The 18,300-nt window shown below is 39.8% G+C and overlaps 1 protein-coding gene across 1 annotated transcript in view; it reads left to right on the plus strand.

The window, feature by feature from the left end:
• Positions 1 to 3,468: 3,468 nt before the first annotated feature.
• NME8 (NME/NM23 family member 8) overlaps positions 3,469 to 18,300 on the plus strand; it is a 39,958-nt gene continuing 25,126 nt past the window's right edge. Inside the window, exons 1-5 of the mRNA XM_010841492.1 lie at positions 3,469 to 3,725; positions 3,802 to 3,859; positions 4,050 to 4,156; positions 8,446 to 8,517; positions 13,346 to 13,462. Of these exons, the coding sequence (XP_010839794.1) occupies positions 3,693 to 3,725; positions 3,802 to 3,859; positions 4,050 to 4,156; positions 8,446 to 8,517; positions 13,346 to 13,462 (387 nt within the window). The 5' untranslated portion in view covers positions 3,469 to 3,692. The remainder of the gene's footprint in view (positions 3,726 to 3,801; positions 3,860 to 4,049; positions 4,157 to 8,445; positions 8,518 to 13,345; positions 13,463 to 18,300) is intronic.

Below are 18,300 nucleotides of genomic sequence, written 5' to 3' on the forward strand. Positions count from 1 at the left end.
AAAGTGGGTACAGAATACTTCCCAAGCCAAGCCAGCCACTCACCCTATCAAAATAGAACAAGTCTCACACTGAGGAGGGGTGATAAGAAAGAATACATCATGGGGCAATGGGAAAAGATTCAGGTTTTCTGCTGAGGGAAGTAGGAAATCTAATTTGAGAAATTAACATACAATCTGTCTGGTGCTGTAAATAATGATGGACCATGCAAAGGCACATGGAACATCATTGTGTAGCCATGCTTCTGCAGTCCTGTCACAGAAAGTGAAAAAAAGTGAAAGGGTCAGTTGCTCAGTGGTGTCTGACTCTGTAACCCCACGGACTGTGTAACCCTCCAAGATCATGGAATTCTCCAGGCAAGAATACTGGAGTGGGTAGTCACTTCTCCCTTCTCCAAAGGATCTTCACAACCCAGGGTTTGAACCCAGGTCTCCTACATTGCAAGAGATTCTTTACCATCTGAGCCACCAGGGAAGCCATGTCACAAATGCTCAGACTAAAAGCAATCTCTGCAAGATGCACAGTATTTTATACAGAATAGATAAACAGAAAGGTACTACGTACAGTGAACTATATTCAATATCCTGGGATAAACCATCATGTCACATAGCTGTGCAGCAGAAATTAACACAACATTGTAAATCAACTATACTTGAATAAAATAATATTTTTTAAAAGGCATTAGCATTAGCATGGTGAAGGCAATGACAACCCACTCCAGTACTCTTGCCTGGCAAATCCTGACGGAGGAGCCTGGTACGCTGCAATCCATGGGGTCACTAGGAGTTGAACACGACTGAGCGACTTCACTTTCACCCATTGGAGAAGGAAATGGCAACCCACTCCAGTGTTCTTGCCTGGAGAATCCCAGGGATGGGGGACCCTGGTGGGCTGCCGTCTCTGGGGTCGCACAGAGTCAGACACGACTGAATCGACTTGGCAGCAGCAGCAGCAGCATTAGCAGTAAGTCACTTCAGTTGTGTCCAACTCTGTGTGATCCCATAGACGGCAGTCCATCAGGCTCCACCATTCCTGGGATTCTCCAGGCAAGAACACTGGAGTGGGTTGCCATTTCCTTCTTCAATGTGTGAAAGTGAAAAGTGAAAGTGAAGTCGCTCAGTTGTGTCCGACCCTCAGCGACCCTATGGACTGCAGCCTTCCAGGCTCCTCCTTCCATGTGATTTTCCAGGCAAGAGTATTGGAGTGGGTTGCTATTGCCTTCTCCATTTTAAAAGGCAATCCTTGTTAAAAACTAACTCACAGAAAAAGTCATAGACATCAAAAAAACAACAACAGCAAAAAAATCATGACAAATAGTGAGCTGATCTAATGTATTTGGTGTATTTGAATCCTAAGAATAAGATAAAAGAGCAAGCTGAAAAGGCAGTTAAAGTAACTTTAATGATCAAATTCATATGGCATGAAAGGAGAGTATATATTTTTTGTTACTTTAAAAATTTCCTGATATAAATTCTGCAAATGCCATAATGAAATAACACACACACACACACACACACACACACACACACACACACACACACACTCACACCCACACCAAGGCTTTACAAGATAAAGATAGTCCAGAAGAATGGTTTTAGATGAGAGAAGAGCAAGGAGAGGTAAATGAAATGTGGGACTCAATCCCAGACCAGGAAAAGGACATTCTTGGGAAAATGGAAAGGACCTGATGAGGTCTGTAGTGTAGCTAATATTGTATCAACATTAGCCTCCTGGCTTCAATAATTATACTATGATTGTGAAAGATAAGGTAAGGGGAAAATATATAGAAGCTCTGGGTATTAATTTTGCAATTTTCATGTAAGTCTAAAGTGCTTTCTAAATTACTTTTTAAAGATGAAGAAGGGAGGTAGGCACAAGGGAATCTGGAGGATTGGCTGGGCTGGAGTTTGGGGAGCCCTTCTTTCCAACCAGAGGCGCATAGGGTTCACACTGCCCTTGGTGAGCAGCCATGTCTGGCGTCAAGTGCAGGAGATGACGGAATCTGCGGAGAAGGCAATGGCACCCCACTCCAGGACCCTTGCCTGGAAAATCCCATGGATGGAGAAGCCTGGTGGGCTACAGTCCATGGGGTCGCTGAGGGTCAGACACGACTGAGCGACTTCACTTTCACTTTTCGCTTTCGTGCATTGGAGAAGGAAATGGCAACCCACTCCAGTGTTCTTTCCTGGAGAATCCCAAGGACGGGGGAGCCTGGTGGGCTGCCGTCTCTGGGGTCGCACAGAGTCGGACACGACTGAAGCGACTTAGAAGCAGCAGCAGCAGCAGCAGCACTGAGCAACACACTTTGGAGGAGGAGGGGAGATGCTGAAGGTACCCAGACGCAAGGAGGCAGCAGGAAGTGGACGAACTTGGGAGCCAACTGCTCTGTAACTGCCGCCCAGGTCTGCGTGCTGGGATTTCGGTCCGTGGGTGGCTGGGACGGGGCTCGCGGGCAGGGGGACGGGTGGAGGGAAACGTTGGCGTTCTTCCGCTGCCGGAACCGTCCTGGCATTCCTCCTCATCCTCGGGACCAGCACCAGCACCAGCATCGGCGCCACGGGAGTCCGGCCACCGCCCAGGCCTGCTGCGCACCCCAGGGACTTGAGCTTGGCTGAATTTATCCCGCGAAAACACAGGCCTTGGTAAGGGATTGATGCCCTCGGGGATTTTGAGTTCCTGTTCTTGATCCTTCAGAATCTAGCAGCTAGACAAGGGTCTGTTTTGTGCAACGCTCGTGAGAGAATTCCCTTTGCCGGATGTAGTCTTGTTTCTGGTCACTCCTTTGTTCACACTAGTGTCCAGTGACACAAGCAGTTGGAGCCATGTGTAAACAACCTTGACACCAAGGAGCAAGGTGTTTAGGCCTCACTGATTTAACATCTGCACAAAGTTTATGCTGTGCCTCAGAACACACTGGTGGCCTTGCTCTAAAAATTAAATCTCCCTGGAAAGGAACCCAAGGAAGATCCATGTTCATGTTCATGGACAATTAACATGTGGCACACAGACACTCTATAATCCTCCAGGAAAAACAAACTCTGTTTAAGTACCTGTGTCTCCTAACAGTTCTGACTTCTTTTTCTTAGAAGCTACTGCTTTATGGGAATTCAGTGCCAGGAAATATAGAATGAAGGACAGAGAGTTCATTATTGAGCTGGCCATAGTTTTGCAAAACATACAACTGGCTGCCCACCTTATAGAGCACCTTTGAAAAAAAAGTTCAAAATTTTATACAATTTTTAAAGGTTACTTTCTATTTACAATGATTACAAAATATTGGCTGTATTTCCTGTGTTGTACAATATGTCCTTGAACCTACCTTATACCCAGTAGTTTGTACTTCTTACTCACTATCCATATGTTGTTCCTCCATCTCTCTCTCCCCACTGGTAACTAGTAGTTTGATCTCTATATCTGTGAGTCTGCTTCTTTTATGACTTACTTTGCTTCAGAATTATTGGGAGGGTAAGACAGTATGGCTGCTGCAAGCATTTAGCACAGATCCCAGCCTGGAGAGCTCTTCAGAGACCACGACTCTTCTCTCTCCAGAAGAGGCGAAAGTACATAATCCAATACTGCTGAGGGAAAATTTCTGCAGTACTTAAGATGCTATTTGAATGAATAAACAACATTATTTAAATTTCCTTTTACATGTTTTCTATTTTTCTTCCCTCTTTTGTGTGACAGTGGATAAATGGCAGGCAAAAAGCGAGAAATCCAGTTACAGGTAGGCAGACACATCAACAATTCTTTACTTAGAGCATTGGCCCTTGAAGACTTTTGACACTCCTTCTTTTTTGCAGGCGGTCATCAATAATCAAAGCCTGTGGGATGAGATGATGCAGAACAAAGGCCTAACAGGTACTGGCTTCCCAGGTGTTTACCGTCTGGAGTTAGGCTCAGGGCATCTTGTGGCACCCCAACACTGAGCACCGCTCCCCACTTCCCAGAGTAAAAACCTGCTCTGTCTTTTCTCTGCCCTGAGAATTGGGAGAAGCTGCTATTCAAGACTCTTTGCCTTTGTTCTTTCACGAATATTATCATCTTCTAGTGATCGATGTTTACCAAGCCTGGTGTGGACCTTGCAAAGCAATGCAAACCTTATTCAGAAAATTGAAAAATGAGCTGAATGAAGATGAACTTCTGCATTTTGCTGTAGTAAGGATTTCCACTAAACTATTATTTTATTACTTTAAATGTTCTGTCAATTGTTCAAAATAAACAGTGTTTACTTGGTAATTTACTGTATATTTAATTCCACTAGGTCTGAGAACAAATGTGATTTTTGTCCCATTCCTATAAAGCTAAGGTCATTTACCCTGGTTTACCAGAGCATATGGTGTGTGTTCAGAATAAGGATTGCAAATGGCATTTACTAGAAAGCTTAGGGTAGGACTCTGGTCATTTACCCAGTTAATGTTAGATATGTGACTCTACCTCTTTGAATTTATGAAATCTAATTAGAAGTCAATTATTTATGATTAAAATTTAGCCCACAAATTGAGATGCATCCTAAGTATAAAATACAAGAATGAAAAAAAGATTGTGAAATACTTCATTAATAATGTTTTACATCCATTACATGTTAGAATCACCATTTGGGGATATATTGGACTAAGTGAAATGTATCATTAGATTATCTTCACCTGTTTCTTTTTAGTTTTTAACTGTGGCCACTGGAGGATTTAAAAGTATGTATGTGACTCATTTTCTATTGGACAGAAACATGTCCAGACCAGCTAGACCTAAGATGTAAAAGCAGATAACTCATGTATTTTTACTTCTTATCCCGAAAACTCATAATCCCTGATACAAATATGAAGCCTCAATCTACTGCATGTTCTCATGTATACAGGCCTTCCTGACTCTTCCCAACCCCAACCTTGTGATGAATTTGCTTACTGACCTTAGCTTACGTTTGTCCATCCTCTTCTGCAGACACATTGTTTACAGGGCTTCTTTTTCTTAGTTCAAGGTTACAAATAAACCGTCTAAAGCTTAGAAACTCATCTTTTATTATTTTTTCCTCTTAAAGAAGGTGGGCTGCAAAGAAGGGAAAAAAAAAAGCCTGAAGACCCAACAAAGAGAAAACAGAAAGAAAAGTTTAAAAAAAGAGAGAGTAGGTGGTTATATACAATCATTAACTCATTTTGTCAAGAGATTGACTTTGTCTTTTAAAATAAGGGCCATATAAGTTTTTAAAGGGCAGCATTATATTACAACCTTAACTCTGAAGAGTCAGGCCGCCTGAGTAGAACTGAATTGTGATTCTAGATTTGACTTGACTTTGGCCATCTGATGGGAAGAGCCAACTCATTGGAAAAGACCCTGATGCTGGGAAAGATGGAAGGCAAAAAGAGAAGGGGGCAGCAGAGGATGAGATGGTTGGATGGCATCACTGACTCAGTGGACATGAGTTTGAGCAAACTCCAGGAGATAGTGAAGGACAGGGAAACCATGATGTTGCAAAGAGTCAGACACGACTTAGCAACTAAACAACAACAGGGAGGAAAACTAATTTCAGAGGACAGAGAATGAGGCCGAAAGGGAATTGCCATATGCAATAGACGTTGGGTTGGTGTAAGAAATTATAAGACAATAACAGAAGGATCTAATAGCTGGGAAATGGATCTTGGAGAATCAAGGGTCAGAAAATTCTCGTGACTCATGGCAACCTGTCTGGAAGTGATAGGAGTGCAAGTTCATGGTCTAGAGATCATGAAGAAACTCGAGGTCGAAAAGGAAACTGGGGTCAATGGGGACAGACAGCAAGGCAGAACCCCTGCTCACTTGTCTGGCTACCCGGAAGGGAACTGGTGCATAGAACGCAAGGGAGAGGAAAGTATAATTTGATGCTGTGTTCCCAGGTGGTCTGGAATCATTAAATCCCTCCTTGTTCATAGAGCCTGAGTAGGAGCAGACCTGGGGTATGTGTGTGGGTTGGGCACTGTGGTGGAGGCTGAGGAGTGGGTCCAGGAGGATTGGCCCATGTAGCTTTTTGGGCTACCATTTCAGCACAGCACAGGGCTATGTGAGGAGGACACCGGTCTTCACAGCGCCTCCTCCCACCCAGAGCCTTCTGAGTGTGTCCTCCCAGCAGTACCCCAGCCAGCCAGACTTCCTTAACCTGCCTCACACGAATCAGTTTCATCACTATATCTATTCCACCAGGGAGTGCTAGTAAACTTTCTAAAATACATCCCCCAAAAGTTCATATTGTTCTTTTGTTTAATTTAACAACAACAAAAACGTGTGCATTGTCTCTAAATGGCTTCTCTTCTGTTTGAGCACAACCAACAAAGTACATTCACTTAGACTGATGCTATTTTTCTTCTATGACCTGCTTATTAAAAAAAAAAAAAAATTATATGTAATAGCTTCCGAACCTCCACTGGGAGCAATGGATGGGCGACCTCTGCTGGATATTTTATTTCCTGACGTTAACTAAAGAAAGACCCTTTTTGAACTTGTAAACTTGAATCCAAAACTAATACCTATCAAGTTAATTACCTATTGAAATCACCCTAAATTTCATGGTCAGTATAAAATTTTTTCTATTATGTGGTCTTTTAAAAGACTTGAACAACAAAAAAAAAAGAACAACAACAAAAAAAGACTTGAACACTTGTACTAACATTGTGCCTATACATATAAAAATTCAGTAAATGTCATGTATTATAGTTTTTAATTATATGCTTTATTTGCTAGTACTTAACTATAATATTAAATTATAACAATGATGGCTAGACTACTTTTAAATGTAATCTTTGACTGCTAAGTCACTTCAGTCGTGTCCGACTCTGTGCGACCCCATAGATGGCAGCCCACCAGGCTCCCCCATCCTTGGGATTCTCCAGGCAAGAACAGTGGAGTGGGTTGCCATTTCCTTCTCCAATGCATGAAAGTGAAAAGTGAAAGTGAAGTCTCTCAGTCGTGTCCGACCCTCAGCGACCCCATGGACTGCAGCCTTCCAGGCTCCTCTATCCATGAGATTTTCCAGGCAGGAGTACTGGAATGGGGTGCCATTGCCTTCTCCGTCACAAAACCTAGCCAGGCCTAATACCATGGCCCCAGCCCTTGCCCTTGGCAATGGTTCACACCCTGAAGAGTGGCTTCTCTCTGGATCCTAACAAATCCACCTCTTATCGCTTTGTGTCTCAATGAATTTTTGCAATGAGACATCGGAGCCTGAGTTTCATTAGTTTTGGCCAGGCTTGAGTCCCGGGAGAGAGCTGAAGGACAGGAGGAAAAAGCAGTGGGAAAAATGTGCCAAGGAATCCCCTTCATAGCCTGCTAGAAAATTTGCTAAATATCTGACCGGTGTTCACAGTTTCATTGGTCTGATCCTTGGCACAAAGAAGAGAAAGGACAGAAGAACCCCCACTGGCTTGGGTAACAGCCACTTGGGTAACAGTCAAAGTAGTAATCTTTGACTACTGTCCTTTAATATTATAGGTTAGTTCCTTTTAAGTTTTTTTTCTTTTTTTTTTGAAAGCAGTGAAGCCTACTTTTTTAAAAAGAGAAAAGTAGAGAAAGAAGGAAGAAAGAAAGGGAAAGAAAGAAAGTGATGTAGAATCCAATGTGTTAAAAAAAAAGATTACAACATAGCCCCTCTGGCTGACATAGGGCCAAGGGACCCCGCCTTGGCTTGCACCTCACTGTTGAGGAACCTCTGGAAACCCAGTTTGGAAACAATCACTCTATGTTCCAAAATGCAACTCTTATATAGAAGATCCTATAACATACATCCTGATAGCTGGCCCAAGGGATGTTACATTAATTTGCAGGAACACTATTATTTAATACATAGTTGTTGATAATCAATTTAAGACAACTTGAAATTTGTGAGAAAACTTCAAAATCAAAGGCTTTTAAATCTGACAACCAGTTTATTCAAAAAACATGTAGGAAGCTCTGACTGATAAGGTGGGGGGTGACATGCAAGGGTGTGTATGATTCTCTGTGCATGTAGTTCACTTTCTAACAGAGAACATGAACTGGGTTCGTACCACAGTAGTACAGGATTGAAGGGGACTATTGGTGCCCTGAGAGAAGGGCGATGAAGTGTTATGTGGAGGGAAGATGATTTACAGCAGAAGGGGGAGCAAAGCAGAGTTCTTGGAGGAAGGACACTTGAGCCGGGTTGGAAAAGGAAGGGAAGGAGCAGGTAACAAGGGGAAAAGCCCAGGTATAAGAAGCAGTCTGTGAGATGAGTTTAGCTGCAGGCTGGGAACTGTAAGGATGAAGAGTGGGAAGGAAGGTTGGAGCCAAATGAGATAGAGTCTGAATTGCCAGAATGTGTAACTTGATTCTAAATACAACTATAACATACTCAGGAAATGTAGTAAACATAAACATAATTATGTATCTCTGCATTTTTTGAATATAGTACATCAAATGACTTGAACATAGTGTCCTTTATCATTATATGAAATAATTTTTTTTAGGCAGAAGCTGACAGTATTGTGACTCTCCAGCCATTTAGAGATAAATGTGAACCTGTTTTTCTCTTCAGTGTTGTAAGTATATTTATTCTCAAATGTATCATCAGACTCCAATTCACAGCTAAAGAGCAAATAACATTGCACAATGACTGGAACTCTTCTCTGATGATAGTAATTGTAGAATTTTTTTGCCTTACATTTGCTTGTTTATTATGTTTTATAACTTCACCTGTAGGAGCTCATAATGCATTGTGAAGATTAGACTACCATACACTGAGTTGATCAGGAAAAAGAGAAACAAAATGGTATTTACCTTTCCTAAGGAAAATAATCAGAGATTTTTATTACAGGATGAATTATTATAGGAGTGAAAAATCGGAAATTTCTTAGATACCCAGTAGAAGAGAATTGGTTATAAATATTCATATATATCAATACAAAGAAATATTTATATAGTCACTATTTTGTAATATAGTTTGCTTTTCTCTATTTATAAATGCATAGAAAGAAGGTAGGTAGCACCAGAATGCTAAAAGAAGTTTTCTGTGTATGGGGGAAGTATATATAATTTAAATTTTTGTCTTATAGTTTTCTATATTTTCCAAATATTCCAAGATAAACAACTTTAATAATCAAAAAATATTATAAATGCTGGTTTCTAAAAGAAGAGTCAGGTAACTGCTTGCTTGTGTGATACAGAGCAAAAAGGCAATTCTTCCCTGAGAGGGTTTGGACTGTTTCTTTGTTGTTGAAGAGACCGTTTTTGATATTATAAATAATTATTTTAAAAACACGTCTCAAATATAACTTTTTGCTTCTGTTAAACAATAATCTTGCAGCTCTTTTAGGGAAGTGAACGATACAGTTAACTGAATTTTAAAAATTGCACTATAGATATTGCTGTCAACTGGATAGGAAAGATTTGATGATTTATCTGAGGGGTAGCAAGCTGTTGTTTATATGGGGTCAGACAATAAGTGTTTTCAGTTTTGCAGAAGTATCATCTCTGTATAGGTCATAGTTTGCAGACCCTTGGCCTAGATATAATTCAGGGAACCAGAATGAATAACAACCAGAGGCAGGAATGGGCTTGACAGGTTAATGTGCCCATGAGGTGGCTTTAGTAGCAGCAGTAGTTGGGAGCCTGGGACTCAGGAGGAGAGGCTGGGCAGGTGGCCCACATAGAGTCTGCAGCTTTGGGGTGGCCATCACCTGCCAAGTGAGTCAGGTCTGAGCAGCAGACCCACGTCCACCTGAAGACAGGGCTCAAAATCTTCCTTCCATGCTCACATGCTGTCATCATCCTGGGACTGCGGGATCCTAGCCTCTCCTAACTACCAATGAACTTTTCTTCCAACTCACTTCCTGTAGTTACGCCTCACTTTGTTATCACCCATTGCTCCCATATTCAAAATCCTAATTCAAGAATCTCCATGGGAAATATAGCCAATATTTTGTAATAACTACAAATGTAAAGCAACCTTTAAAAATTGTATTAAAATTAAAACTTAAAAAAAAAAAAAGAATCTCAATCCATGACTACAAAACCACCTTTGTTTTGGGCAGTGTTCTTAGCTGACAACAAATTCATTCCAGCCTGTTAGCAGGAAGGGCTTTCTCAAGGGATATTAGAAAGCTCATGGAGGTCCATTTTAGTGGTAAATGGTAATTAGAGTGTCAGGTTTTATTCAAATCTTTCTCAACTGGATTCTTCTCTTTGGCCTTTGAATATGATTAAATCTTTCCAATTAAAAAAAATTTCTTTTGATACTATGTCCCTCTCCAGCCTCCACTCACCTCTCTGCTCTACCTCAGAGCTAAATTTCTTGGAAGAGTTTCTATATTTTCAGTCCATCTCTTCTCATCCCATTAATTCTTCAACCCATTCAGTCGAACTTCTTTCAGATTATTCCACCAAACTGGCTGTTGCTAATGTGTCCAATTATCAGCCTGTTGTTAAACAGAGTGAATGCTTTCAGGTCTTCATCATTCTATACCTCTCAAATGTACTAAATGTGGTGGTCATGCCCTCCTTTTTGGAACAGTTGCTTCTTTTGACTTTTGTGACTTGGTTTTTCTTTTGCTTCCTAGATGCTACTCACCATCCCCCCCACCCATTCTCCTTTACAGGTTCACCTTTCTTTATTCAGCCGTTACATATTGACTTCATTATGCTATAAATCTCCTTAGAAAACTTCTCCCAAACACAGTTCAAATTGTCACCTCTTACATATCAATAACTCAAGTATATATGTCTTCAGCTAAATCCTACACTTGGAGCACCAGACTTGCGTATCCAACCGGTCCTTTGATCTTTCCTCTTGATAGCTCAAGGACGCCTCACAATGAACTGGTGCAATACTAGACCCCTCCTGCCCTCCGCATCCCCATCGGAAATGTTATCTTCTAGTGTTGCCTCATCTGGTGAGTAATATCTTAACATACCCAGTTTCTCAAGCCAGAGACAGAAAAGTCATCTTAGTGACTTCTTACATTACACCGCATCCACACCAGACCTTGGTCCTGTCATTTCACCACCCAAGCTTGCCTCACACTCATCTCCTTGTTTCCATTTCTGACAGCACTGCCATAGACTGAGCTCCCATGTCTCCCATTTCACCTCTAGAGTAGCTTCTGATTTGTGTACAAACATCCTCTCTTGGTCCATCTCTAACCTTTTCTCCATATGGTAGGTAAAATGATTTCTACAAACAGCAGTTCTAATTGTGATCCCTGCCTCTGTTTAAATATTTCAAAGTCTTTCCACTGCACTTAGGATAAAGGTTGCATCCTCCCAAGACGCCCAAGCCCCTGCACATTCTGGCTCCCCTTAGCTATTGGGCTCTGTCTCATATCAGGCCTTCCCTTAGTTTCTCTGCTGGCCTTCTTATTTACCATGTTTGTTTCCAGCCATAGGATCATCACATCTCTATTTCCTTTTGCCTAGAATGATCTTTCTTCTTTTTATTTCTTACTTGTCCTTCACATTTTAAACCAAGAATCACTTCCTGACATTGATAAGTACTTTTACTAATCTACCTAACCAGAGTAAACTTTTATAGATGCTCCCAGCTCTTTGTACCTCCCTTAGTGGTTCCTGTCATGGTTTTTTATCTCACATGTGTTTGTGGTTTTTTTCTTTTTTTTAAATAATTATATGGTACCAGGACTACTGCCTTCCCCAGTGGCTCAGTGGTAAAGAATCGGCCTGCAATGCAGGAGATGTGGGTTTGCTCCCTGGGTCGGGAAGATCCCCTGGGGAAGGAAATGGCAACTCACCCCAGTATTCTTACCTGGTAAGTCTCATGAACAGAGGAGCCTGGTGGGCTACAGTCCTTGGGGTTGCAAAGAGTTGGACATGACTGAGCAACTGAACAACAACAAAAACCAAGACTATTATCTTGTACCACCATGCCTGGTACAATGATATTACACAGTTCAGTTCAGTTCAGTCGCTCAGTCGTGTCCGACTCTTTGCGACCCCATGAATTGCAGCATGCCAGGCCTCCCTGTCCATCACCAACTCCCAGAGTTTACCCAAAGCCATGTCCATCGAGTCAGTGATGCCATCCAGCCATCTCATCCTCTGTTGTCTCTTTGTCCTCCTGCCCTCAATCTTTCCCAGCATCAGGGTCTTTTCAAATGAGTCAGCTCTTCGCATCAGGTGGTCAAAGTATTGGAGTTTCAGCTTCAACATTAGTCCTTCCAATGAACACCCAGGACTGATCTCCTTTAGGATGGACTGGTTGGATCTCCTTGCAGTCCAAGGGACTCTCAAGAGTCTTCTCCAACACCACAGTTCAAAAGCATCAGTTCTTTGGCGCTCAGCTTTCTTCACAGTCCAACTCTCACATCCATATATGGCTACTGGAAAAACCATAGCCTTGAGTAGACAGACCTTTGTTGGCAAAGTAATGTCCCTGTTTTTGAATATGTTGTCTAGGTTGGTCATAACTTTCCTTCCAAGGAGTAAGCATCTTTTAATTTCATGGCTGCAATCACCATCTGCAGTGATTTTGGAGCCCAGAAAAATAAAGTCTGACACTGTTTCCACTGTTTCCCCACCTATTTGCCATGAAGTGATGGGACCAGATGCCATGATCTTAGTTTTCTGAATGTTGACCTTTAAGCCAACTTGTTCACTCTCCTCTTTCACTTTAATCAAGAGGCTCTTTAGTTCTTCTTCACTTTCTGCCATAAGGGTGGTGTCATCTGCATATCTGAGGTTATTGATATTTCTCCCGGCAATCTTAATTCCAGCTTGTGCTTCCTCCAGCCCAGCATTTCTCATGATGTACTCTGCATATAAGTTAAATAAGCAGGGTGACAATATACAGCCTTGACGTACTCCTTTTCCTATTTGGAACCAGTCTGTTGTTCCATGTCCAGTTCTAACTGTTACTTCCTGACCTGCATATAGGTTTCTCAAGAGGCAGGTCAGGTGGTCTGGTATTCCCATTTCTTTCAGAATTTTCCACAGTTTATTGTGATCCTAAAGAAAGGCAATGCCAAAGAATGATAGTACACAAGTGTTCAGTAACTATGTGTTATAAAACAGACAAAAGGGAAATAATATCAAAAATAATGAGGGAGAGTAATGTTGAGAGGCCTGAACAGAGCCAGTAAAATTTAATGCATGGATGGCCTGTCTTTGGTTGTAGGAGAATTAGTGGTAGAACTAATCATCTAACAGGTGAATTATAGAAGTAGAACTCCAAGAGGTGGATTTACCAAATGGACATACTTCATACCACTAACATTATTTTAAAATGGCTAATTACAGTAGCTAAAAAAGGATTGGGGAGGGTGTGGGTCAGAGTGGGGTGACTTAGTCCAGTTGAAGTATTAATTCTTGACTTATCCTGAAAATGAATTTCCTTCCTGCTTTTATTTCCCCTTATAGAATGGCACAATTGTTGCAAAAATCCAGGGTGCAAATGCACCACTTGTGAATCAAAAAATTATTGCCTTGGTCAATGAGGAGAGGAAAATTGCAGCAGGTGAAATGGTTCGCCCTCAGGTAATACTTTGAATTACTAACAATTTTATTTTAAAAAATTTGTTTTCAAAATGATGTATTTTCATCTTTTTTGTTGTTTTCCTGAAGTGTTTCCCCTAGTTTTATAACTATCTAGGTATCTAAATGGTGCAACCTTGTTGGGAATATTTTGATAATATGAATCAAAGGCTTAAAATAAAACATGTATCTTTTGACTGACAATTACATTCCATTACGTTTCCTTAAGATCATGAGACAAAGAAAGTAAAGGCTATATATTTCAGTGTTGTCTATGTTACTAAAATTTTGGAACCAATCTAAATACCTAGCAATAGTGAATATATGACATAAATGTTGTAATGTGTCATAAATTATATGAATTCATGCAGTAAAATATTATTTAGTACATTCTATCTCTGTTTGTTGATATGAAAAGAGGGCCAAGATAAACTGACAAATGAACAATAGAGTATTATACTTTAATATGATGCTTAGAATAAGATCCTATGTGTGTAAAGTGTACTACTTGGTAATAAGAAATAAAATATTTTGAAATTTTGAAATGAATCATATAGCATGTAGAGCTATGAACATAATATACCATAAGAAAGAAAGCCACATAGGAAAGTGATTACAGATACAGACAGATAAATAGGAGTGACATACTGAAACATGCACACTCACATACATACACAACAACAAAAACAAGAAGTGTGAATTTAAGAAACAAAAAGTAAAGACTAGCTGAGAAATAATGAAAAATAAAAACTATGAGAAGGTATAGGCTCTAGGCTGTATAAGTATCTGCTATAAAAACTATCAGCTTAAATCTGGAAAGGATTAAAAACTCATAAAACAGTAATACTGGGCTATTTATATAAGAAAGTTATATCATTTCCTCATGGACATAAACAAATTTCATATGAATGAAAGAGCTATGAAGAAACAAAACATAAAAGTATTAGAAGAAAATATTGGAAAGCATTTATTTTGTCATAGGTTGAGAAAGGCCTTGAAAGTATAATATAAAACATATCAAAAAAGAAAAAAATTGATATATTTATTTAAAAGTTTGAATAAAATATAAAAGTAAAGCAGCAAACTTGGAGAAATGTTTGCACTGTGTCTCAATGCGCTAATATCCTTATGTGCACAAAGTATAAGCATTAAGGAAAAAAATGACTATTTTGGTGGTAAACTGACAATGACAAGCATAGGGGATTACATTTACAATAGTGATTTTTCTCATCCAAGCGCAATTTCCTTTACATTTTCAGGTTTCTTGTTTTTCAGGGAAACTTTGCCCTTCCTTTCTCTCTGTATCTCCCTCCCTCACTCTTGCCACCCCCTCTACTTCTTTTTGAAGTTATAATAACTAGGAATTTTTGAGGACTTACTGTTTGCTAAGATTTTAAAAAAGATATCCTCATTTAATCCTTATAGAAACCATTTTACTCCTCACTTTTATTGAGATATAATTGACAACTAATATTTTATTAGTTTAAGGTATACACCCTAATGATTTGATGTATGTGGATATTAGGAAATGATTACTACACTTAATTGGACATAGCAACCCAACAACTACTACACTTAGTTGACATTTGTCATGTCATTTTTTTCTGAAAAAATTTGTCACTCAAAGTTTTAAAAATCTACTCTTTTAGCAACTTTCATATACACAATACATATCATTACCTATAGTCATTACGCTATACATTATGCCCTCCAAACTTATTTGGAGGTTTTACCTTTTGACCTCCTTCACCCAATTCCCCAGTTCACCACGCTCTGCTGCTGTCAACTACCATTCTGTTCTCTGTGCCTGTGAGTTCATTTTGTCTAGATTCCACATGTAAGAGAGATCATACAGTATTTATCTTTCTTTGACTTATTTCACACAGCATAATGCCCTCACGCTCCATCCACGTTGTCGCAAATAGCAAGATTTCTTCCTTTTTTTATGAATAAGTAGGATTTCATTGTGTATAGATACAATACCTTTATCCATCGTCAGTTGTTTTCGTATCTTGGCTGTTGTAAATAAGGCTGCAATGAACATGGTAGTGCTTTTTGAGACAATCATTTCATTTTTTTTAATTTATTTTTTTAATTTAATTTTATTTTTAAACTTTACAATATTGTATTGGTTTTGCCAAACATTGAAATGAATCCACCACAGGTATACATGTGTTCCCCATCCTGAACCCTCCTCCCTCCTCCCTCCCCATACCATCCCTCTGGGTCGTCCCAGTGTACCAGCCCCAAGCATCCAGTATCGTGCATCGGACCCGGACTGGCGACTCGTTCCATATATGATATTATACGTATTTCAATGCCATTGTCCCAAATCATCCCACCCTCTCCCTCTCCCAGAGAGTCCAAGAGACAATCATTTCATAGTTGGTCATAATAGTCTTTTAAGTTCCTTGTGTTTCTGTGGTATTAGTTATAATGTCTCCTCTTTCATTTCTAATTTTATTTATTTGAGTCTTCTCTTTTTTTCCCTCACAATCTAGCTAAAGTTCTCTTTTGTGTATTTTTTCAAAATCCAGCTCTTAGTTTCACTGATTTTTTTCTATTGTCTTTTAGTTTCTATTTTATTTATTTCTGCTCTGATCTTTATTTCCTTCGTCCACTAACTTGGGCTTCATTTAGAGCCAAGCACTGCGGGCCCCATCTCTCTGTTGGAAGTCTTAAAGTTGGGGGTACTCAATGTTGGTGTCAAGCCTTTCACTCCTTTGGGGGATGCTGGGAGTTGTGAGTCCCCTCTCGATTTTATGCCTCTTTGTCGGGGAAGGAGTTTATGGCGAGACTGTGACTCAGCCTCTCCTACCCAATTTGCATGCGTTTTTTTCCTCAGCTGTCTGATGCATAGGAATTGCCCAGTTGTTTTCTGGATTTCGCTCGGAGGGAACTGTTCCACAAATAACTGTAGGTCTGGTGTGTCTGAGGGAGGAGGTGCGTTCAGGAGCCTCCTATGTTGCATCTTAATCTGAACCTAGGGGAATCTTATGAAGTATTTGTGCTCAATAAGGCAGGCTTAGAAACATTATGTCCTTTCCTTAGAAACAGGTAGCTAGTAGGCTGTAAAAGCAGAATTTGAAGTCAGGCAGAATGACTTTTAAACATTTCTCCTAATTACTATACTGCATCTGGCTTTCGCTATGTGAGCTCTGTACTGTGGTTTTATTGTTGTTATTCTCATTATCCTTGCAGAATGACATCTTATTTTAATTAATAATAGTGGATATGTAGGACATTTATTAATATCTGATATTTATTTTATCTTATTCCATTTTGTTGGACACTTCTATTATTTAGGCTTCTCATCAATTGCCTTGTGCAATAGCACCCCACTCCAGTACTCTTGCCTGGAAAATCCCATGGACGAAGGAGCCTGGTGGGCTGCAGTCCAAGGGGTCGGGAAGAGTCCGACACGACTGAGCGACTTCACTTTCACTTTTCACTTTCATGCATTGGAGAAGGAAATGGCAACCCACTCCAGTGTTCTTGCCTGGAGACTCCCAGGGACGGGGGAGCCTGGTGGGCTGCCGTCTTATGGGGTCGCACAGAGTCGGACACTACTGAAGTGACTTAGCAGCAGCAGCAGCAGCAGTGCAATAATAGTAATAAAATACAAGCCATAATGTGAGCCACATAGATAATTTTAATATTCTACTAGTCAATTAAAAACAAAAAAAGGTGAAATTAATTTTCAAACATCTTTTCTTACATCTGACATATTAAAAACATGCCTATTTAAAGATGTATTCAATATAACTTACAAGATTTTGCACAATGAGGTAACCCATAGACAAAACGAGAAGACAATCTATGAACTGGGAGAAAATATTTGCAAATGATGTGACCAACAAGGGCTTAGTTTCCAAAATATACAAAGAGCTCTTACAGTTCAATAACAACAACAACAACAACAAAACAACCTAATTGAAAAATGGACAGAAACCTAAATAGACATGTCTCCAAAGAAGACATACAGAGATCTAATAGGAACATGACAAGATCTTCATTACTAATTATTAGAGAAATGAAAATCAAAACTACAATGGGGTACCACTTTACACCTGTCAGAATGGCCATCATTAAAAAGACTACAAATAATAAATGCTGGAGAGGGTGTGAAGAAAAGGGAACCTTCTTACACTGTTGGTAGGAATGTAAACTGGTGCAGCCACTATGGAGAACAGTATGGTAGTTCCTCAAAAAACTAAAAATAAAGTTGCCATATGACCCAGCAATCCCACTCCTGAACATATACCCAGACAAAACTATAATTCAAAACAATACATGCACCCCTAGATGAATGGATAAGGAAGATGTGGTATATATATACACACATACATACACACACAATGAAATATTACTCAGCCATTAAAAAGAACAAAATCACTGCAGCAACATGGATGCATCTAGATTATCATACTAAGTGAGGTCAGTCAGAAAGAGAAAGATAAATATCATATGATATCACTTATACTTGGAATCTAAAATATGACACAAATGGACATATCTATGAACCGAAAACAGACTCACAAATATAGAGAACAGACTTGCGGCTTCCAAAGGAGAGAGGGGGCCAAAGAGGGGAGGATTGGGAGTTTGGGATTAGCAGATGCAAGCTATCATTTATTAGATGTATAAACTGTATAGCACAGGGAACTATATTCAATATTCTCTCATAAACCATAATGGAAAGGACTATGAAAAAGTATATGTATATAACTAAGCCACTTTTCTATATGGCAGCAATTAAACTCAGCATTGTAAATCAGCTATACTTCAATAAAATAAGAAAAAGATGTAGTCAGTATAAGAAATAAGGTATTCCATTATGG

Source organism: Bison bison, unplaced genomic scaffold (assembly GCF_000754665.1).
Source record: "Bison bison bison isolate TAMUID 2011002044 unplaced genomic scaffold, Bison_UMD1.0 scf7180017864162, whole genome shotgun sequence".
Taxonomy (NCBI): domain Eukaryota; kingdom Metazoa; phylum Chordata; class Mammalia; order Artiodactyla; family Bovidae; genus Bison; species Bison bison.